Raw genomic sequence first — 7,227 nt, 5'->3', positions numbered from 1 at the left:
ATATAAATAGATAGCCAGGCTTAATGCTTGAGCATATGTTACCCCAACTGGGAAATAGCCCATTCATTATACTTAAACTTCCAGTCAACTGTAATTACCCCTTTATTATCACCAACCATCAATACCAATCCATAGAACTAATTCTTTCTAGTCCTTTCTCTGGCACCTGCCATTACCCCTTCCGAAAATCCTACTATGCTTCTAGTCAATCTTCTATTGAGTCCTCTTAATTTACGTAACTGCATGCATTGTATGTCTATCACTTGTAAAGGAATTTCATCAATATATTTTATTTTCAAGATTTTCTAATATAGAATGTTATTTTTATCTTGACCAATAAAAATTTTGAATATATGCATTTTTTTAAATTAAAAAAAAAATGCAGAAGGAAAGTAAACACCACTTACAGCTTTAAGCTCCTGCTGGTACTTTATAATCCTCTCTTTGTTCACTGCCCTCAGCTTTTTAATTAAATATCCTCGCTTCACTGCTGAAGCAGAATCCACAAATACTGCAACTTTTCTGTAATCTATGACATCTTCAAAAGGCAACTCAATATGGTCACTGACTATCACTGGAACACACAAACTCACTATGGCATCAAAGAGTCGGCAGGCTGAGGGTGTATCTCCAGCTGGATGTAAACAGAACTTGGATGAGTGCATCCCTTGTGTCGCCATACGCCGACTCTCTCTGGATTGTGTTCCATGTTTTATAATGACATCAGCTTCACCCTCAAGTACTTGGAAGAGCTCATTACGAATTTTTCCCCCCTGCAAAAGAGCAACCATCAGCCTACAAAATTTGTGAGCATCAGTCCATACTTCCAGATTGATAGTCTGTAACTTCAGCAAGTACATTACAGGATCTCATTAATTTGGAAGAACAGACTAAAATCTTAGATGAATCATGTTGGCATACAACAGTATAGGCCCACTTTTGCAATATGTTAGCAAATAAACCACGAAGAAAGAACATAACATTAGACTGAACCCAAGAGTTTAAAATTATTAAATTGCAACTTTCGGCAGACAAAAATCTCCTCCTTTGTTTGACCAAATTTGGAATTTTTCCTTTTTCCTAACTCTCAGAGTGGATGTGGTGGAAGGAAAGGAAATTCCTGAAAGAGAATAATCACAATTTACAACTCCCACTGGTCAACAAAAACGAGGAGAGAGGGACAAGTAAGAAGGAACAAGTATACTTATCCATGGTTCAACATTTCAGTTACAAAAAGACTCGAAAGAAAACAGGGGTTATTTAGGTTTGTCTTATTAGTTTCCTGTTATGCATAGGAATTACAGTCCGATTCAGGTTGTATTTTATCTCAACTTAATAAAAGTGTAGGCTGGGACGATAATTGGGCTAAACTCTCAATCGTACAGCATTGTTTATCCCTCCTTCCCCCTCTTGTTTCTGGTTTTCTAGCTTTGGTTTCCTCACAACTTTGTTTTAATTTTTTATTTTGCTATGTTTTACTTTGAGTAGACTACGTAGGTCGTAGTGGTAGAGTTCAATTCCATTTTAGTCTTAAGAGTATGAATAGGAGTCTTTGTTTCTTTTATTTCTTTTTCTTACAACAAAGAGATGGATAGAATGAAGTTTTATTTGGGTAACTTTTACTTCTGTGAGTGAGTGGGGATTGAATGGTTGAGTGATTTTTTCCCTTCTCTTCTCCTTCCCTAAGGTACAACATCCCTTCTCTCTTTCTATCTCTGCATTTCTTCCCTTGCTGTTCCCTATCTTCCTTTCCCCCTCTTTCTTTTTCCTGTTTGTCATATTATGCTACTGTTCCTTTCTCTGTTGCAGGAGGTAACAGCAGGCCCACTTGTTGATCTCCAGAATCTCTTCCGGTCTTCCCCTCTCTTTTTCTCCCTGAGGTTAGGGTCAAAGAGAACTCTCTCCTGCATGACTTAACTCTTGGAGTTTCATTGCCAACAGACCCTTCCTTGCTGCAAACCAAAACCAATAATCAAACCTGAACTTGTGCTTATTGTCAATGTTAGATTCAGTGTTTGGATGCTCCTTCTTCACTTGCTTTTTTGGAAGGCCAGTAGTTGTATTCAAGAAGGTAGGGACCTGTGATCCTCCACCGTGAGTTTCAGGTCCAATTGAGATCCCTCGAAGGGGTTCTCTCCTTCACGGTGTCATTGTTTTCCACCACTAGTTGCTGTCTTACGGTTGAAGATGACATCAACCTCAAGTCATGGCTTTGTTTTATGTTGAGCTATGAACTATGTTTAGTACGATAGGGGGTTTGTCCCTATCGTATTATGAGTTAGTTTAGTTAGTAGTTGGGTCTTAGGTTAACTCTAGTTTGTGTCTGATTTCCTATTCCTACTGTAACTGTACTTTTGACTCCTTGTAGAATCCCAACTAAGAGTCTGTTTACTCTCCTATAAATAGAATTGAGCATCACCACGATAGACTAAATTGAATCCATCGTGGTTCAACAATTCTCTTCTCTCCTTCTCCCATCGTTCTTTCCCCTCTCCACTTCTTAATTTCCTAAAATACCCCTTGCTTGTTTCTTAATCAGGTTCTATCCACTATTTCCAAGTTAGTCCCTTTCCTTCAATTCTAATTCCTTTCTAATCTCATCCACTTAACCACTAATTTTCCCTTGATAATTATGGTTATTGACAGTTCTGCCTCTCCGCCTTTACAAACTTCAATTTATTTACAGTTTTGCCACTATCTTTCAACCTTTGGTCAATGTAAACTTGAGTGGGCCCATGGTTTTAAGTATCTCCGATACCGATACGATACCCTCCGATACGTATCTTAAATTTAGCCGACCGATACGATACATGAAATTTTTAAAATCCTTTCGTATCGATATATATTCTATAATACATACTGATATGCATCAATACACATCGATACGATACGATACGATATGCCTCAATGCGACTCTGGAAAATATAAAATTGAGATAAAATGTACGTTTCGGTATGTATTGGTACGTATCGGTGAGTATCGGTATGTATCGATCGGTACGTATCGGTATGTATCGATCGGTACGTATCGGTATATATCGGCACGTATCGGTGAGTATCGATATATATCAGTACATATCGGTATGTACCGATACAGTGCGCTACGGTCATATAATGGCCAAGATGGGTAATTTTTCAGAAAAACACGATTTTTTGAAGAGTTTTTGTTCCAAAGTGTTGTCAGTCATATTTCTCTCTAATTAAAGTGGAAATCAAGGTTGGGAACAAGGATTTTACATTTATGGGACAACTACAAACCTTGAATTCTTAGTACGATACCCTCAATTTAGTGTTTATGCATAATACATGTTATCAATAGCTTTTTTTAACAAATTCTTTACGCAAAAGTGTTTAAAAAAATGTTTCCTATCCATTTAGGTATATATCTTTAGCGTATCTTAGTATATCTCCGATACGATACGATACCCTTCGATACGTATCTTAATTTTGGCCGATCGATACGGCGACCGATACCGATACTTTAATCCTTGGGTGGGCCTATAACGATTCCATACAAGGTTTTTGAACATGGGATCGTATCAACAAGACTCAATTTTTTTTGGCAAAGTCCTTCATTTTGCTACTGAAACAAGACTTTGTGATCAACTGTGGAGCATCCACTTTCAACATTTGGGCGGAATTGAAGCATCATTTGGCCAATATTCAAATCCTCCACCTATAGGGCTGTTGTGATGGACTTCAAGAGATTCTTCTTGGGTCCAAAGCCAAATTACCATTTTGGGTCTAGTTTTTTTACAATCTAAAGGTTCAAATATTTTTAGAGATGCTTAATTAGGGTTTCCCTGAAGTTTCAAGCCAAAATTTTACCAGTTGACAACCAAAATGTACCAGATTTGGATCGAATTTCAGCCCAAACCTGGAATGTTTCAGTTTCAACCAGGGTCAGAAACCGGTTCGATGTTTAGATCTTGAACTATGCTCCTACCTTTGTAGAACAAAGTGTTGACTCTTCAGGTACCACAAAAGCTAGCTTGTTTCCATGTACAAGAAAGCAGAACCAAAAAATCTCAAAACATAAAAACTGAGCCATCTAAACGAAAGACACTCCCTAGCAAGCCTTCCATATAGGGATAAATTTGTCCATATTGACGATCCCCCCCCCCCCCCGGCAGTCTGATGAGTATAAAGATATGGTTTGTAGAGAGGATTTATAGATGATCAATGCATCAATTGCATAATTCTATTTAAACCTCTAGGAGTTAAGGTCGTGGGTAAGGTTATTTTTAAAATTAATCTCAGTACCCCCCCCCCTCCCTGGTATGGCTTGAATTTTTTCATCAATGTTGCAAAGTTTATAGATGACTAAGAAAAATGTAGCCAGACTCCCCAGCCTAAGGTGCAGTCTAGCAGAAATCAACAAATTGGGAGACAAACATTAGAATATAATTACTTCACAAACTTGACTCCATATAAAGACTACATGAACATGACCAGCAGGCAGCAGGTACATGTACTGGACTAGTATGGCTAACATGACTGTTAGGTCAATTATTTGAGACATAAACCAATCAAGGACAGCCCAAAATAACAATTTACTAGCTGCATATCCAGTTTCAATTTCGCAAAATGGAACCTGGAACTGAATTGCGAGATCCAAAATTACTGAAGTTTGACAAAGATAAAGAATTACAACTTGTCAAAGTGGAGTTGGAAGGGAATTCATATGCCCTAGGATAAAGGAATAATAGAAAGAGCCTTGCAGACTCCATAATATTGGTATAGAGATTTCAGAGCCACTATGATGTACAACAGCCTAGGTTTTCTCTTCTTTTTTTCAATTTTTTGGTCATTTTCATTTTGTGTAATTATCGACTAGAAAATTCTAGATTCCTGTAGAGTTTTCTGTTTCTCTAATTTCTTCCCTAGCACAATGTGAGAGATTACCTATTGAAGTATTGATTACCAAAAGCAATGGAAGAATTAGCGGTGGTTTAACAAACCAAACATGTGCCAATTGGGCAAATACATTGAGTAGAATGGATATCTCATATCCTAAAACTAGCAGTTCGCCCTGTAAATCCTCCTAACTTAAATAACTCTGATTTTAAAATCCATCGACACAAATAGTTGTGAAAATTGAGTGAGGTAGGTACTCAAATAATCAAATAAGTCCAAAATTCCTAAACATGCAAATAACCTCCCAAATATACAAATAATTGAATGCATATATTCCTAAGCATAAATAATTTAACATCAACCATTGTTTTAAATCAGACCTGAAGGTGCCTTGTTGCCATCACCAAATGATTTTAAATTTGAAGGAAATAAGTGATGTGAGAAGAAAAGTTAAAAACTTTACAGCATACTGGAGACAATTTGCAGAATCTTCCCACAACCAAGACAGAGTATAAGGGTACGCAGAAGCAATTACCTCTTTCCGGTACCGGTTGCCCATGAAGAACAACAACGACTTCCTTTCTTTCACACCAATCTCACCATTGAACGGATTAATCCGATGTGAATACGGCAATATGACATCCTTCACCAATGAAGCCTGGTCCGGTCTCAGCCTCCCGAAATCCGAAATAAGCAGAACCCCATTCTTGATTCGATCGATCACCTTATAAAGCGCATTCGGATCCTGACATATAAAAACATGATCCAATCCAGAATTCCTCTTCCAATAAACCTGCCCTTCCAACCACTTTATCAAACTCTCCTGCATCTCCTCGTCACTATACACACCCGCATTACCAACCATACCAGGTCGAATCGGATTCACGACCAAACTCAAAGACGAAAAGAAAGGAACATAGAACAAATCCGCCTCTTCAGGATCGAGAACCCTAATTACCGGCGAACCATACCTGTCTTCCCATAATAAATCCTTAAACAACCACCATTCCGCAGAGTGCTGATGCCCAGGGTACTTTAACGTCGACACATCATCAACCGGAGATTTCAGAGAATCACGAGCCATCAAGTAGCTCTCGATCACGCCATACGTGAATTTCCGCGGAAGATCGTAGAGATACACCTTGACCGGCGGCGAACTGGAAGGAGATTCGAGGGAATTAGATGAGTCTGTGCTGAGCAGAGAAGAGGACTTGAAAGAATCGAAGGAGAAGGTGGAGGGGAGCTTCGAAGGGTTACTGTCAATTGGGGAGAGAAAGGTATTGAAGAAAGCGTAAAAAGCTAAGATTATGAGGATAGTAGCGAGGGTTGGTTTCAGGAGAGACTTTCGTGCCATTGCTGAGCTAAGGATTAGGGTTATGCCATTAGAGTAAGGAGGAGGAGAAGACGCAGAGTAGGATTTGGGTTTTCTGGGTTTACCTCGGGGCTCAGTCATGCTTTGGCCGTTCCTTTACATGGTAGGAGGAGATGGCAGCCGGAATTCGAATAAGGGAGGATGTTGGGGAGAATGGCAAATTCGTAATTACACTTCCAACCAATTGTGAACAGAAACCGATCTCTCACGCAATAACGGTGATCAGCTGCATGGTAAAATAGAATGAACGGCTTCGAAGTATCGCTCTAACTATCGGTATCGGATCGGCCGTATCAGCTGTATAGACCGATATGAGTAATTGATGGATTCAGATCAGATATCAGTCTAGGGATAAAACCAACGCCAATTCAATTTAGGATTGAAATTGTATCGGTCAATACCAATAATGATATCGATAACTAAATTCATGGCTGGAATTAAACAAATCTGTCCTTGGAAGCTTTTCCTGCACAGGATTTCGATATCGTATCAGCTAATAGGTACCAATCCTGGTCTGAATCGTAAACCAAGATTGGCCCTCTTTTTCCCTTTCTTAGATCGGAGAGCCGTTTAAGCATGGCTCCTACTCTTGAGTCTTGACATAGGGCCTATGAAATGATTGACCAATCCTCATGAAAAAAAATATCATGTTCCTACTTATGCTTCTCCTGGCACTCGCATTGCTCCAATCATAGTGCAGCAGCTATGCTTCCAAATACGAATAGCTCTCCTCCCATTCTTTATTTATTTATTTACTTATTTTTGAACTGTGGGACTTTACTCAAGTCAATAAAATAATCTTTATGAATCTTGTGCATGTATGGACAATATGCAAATGCTAGTTCTTGACTCCACTATGACCTTAAATCGCTCAAACAAAATTGTTTGGAAGGCAAAGATTTATGTAATTTATAATTTTTGAATGTAGATCAAGTTCTCATACAAAACCATTATTGTACGGGTTGATCCACATAGATAGAATCCACACAGAGTTGGTTG

General features: G+C 38.6%; 1 protein-coding gene across 1 annotated transcript; it reads right to left on the bottom strand.

Moving 5' to 3' along the window:
- Positions 1-353: 353 nt before the first annotated feature.
- LOC122071456 (probable arabinosyltransferase ARAD1) lies at positions 354-6,443 on the bottom strand. The gene is made up of 2 exons (XM_042635816.1): positions 5,392-6,443; positions 354-773 (listed from the first exon to the last, which is right to left on the bottom strand). The coding sequence occupies exons 1-2, from the start codon at positions 6,307-6,309 to the stop codon at positions 369-371; spliced, it is 1,323 nt and encodes a 440-aa protein (XP_042491750.1). The 5' UTR covers positions 6,310-6,443; the 3' UTR covers positions 354-368.
- Between the last annotated feature and the right edge of the window lie 784 nt (positions 6,444-7,227).

Source organism: Macadamia integrifolia, unplaced genomic scaffold (genome assembly GCF_013358625.1).
Source record: "Macadamia integrifolia cultivar HAES 741 unplaced genomic scaffold, SCU_Mint_v3 scaffold_22A, whole genome shotgun sequence".
In the NCBI taxonomy this organism is placed as follows: Eukaryota; Viridiplantae; Streptophyta; class Magnoliopsida; order Proteales; family Proteaceae; genus Macadamia; species Macadamia integrifolia.
This window is presented reverse-complemented; position numbering and strand designations above follow the sequence as displayed.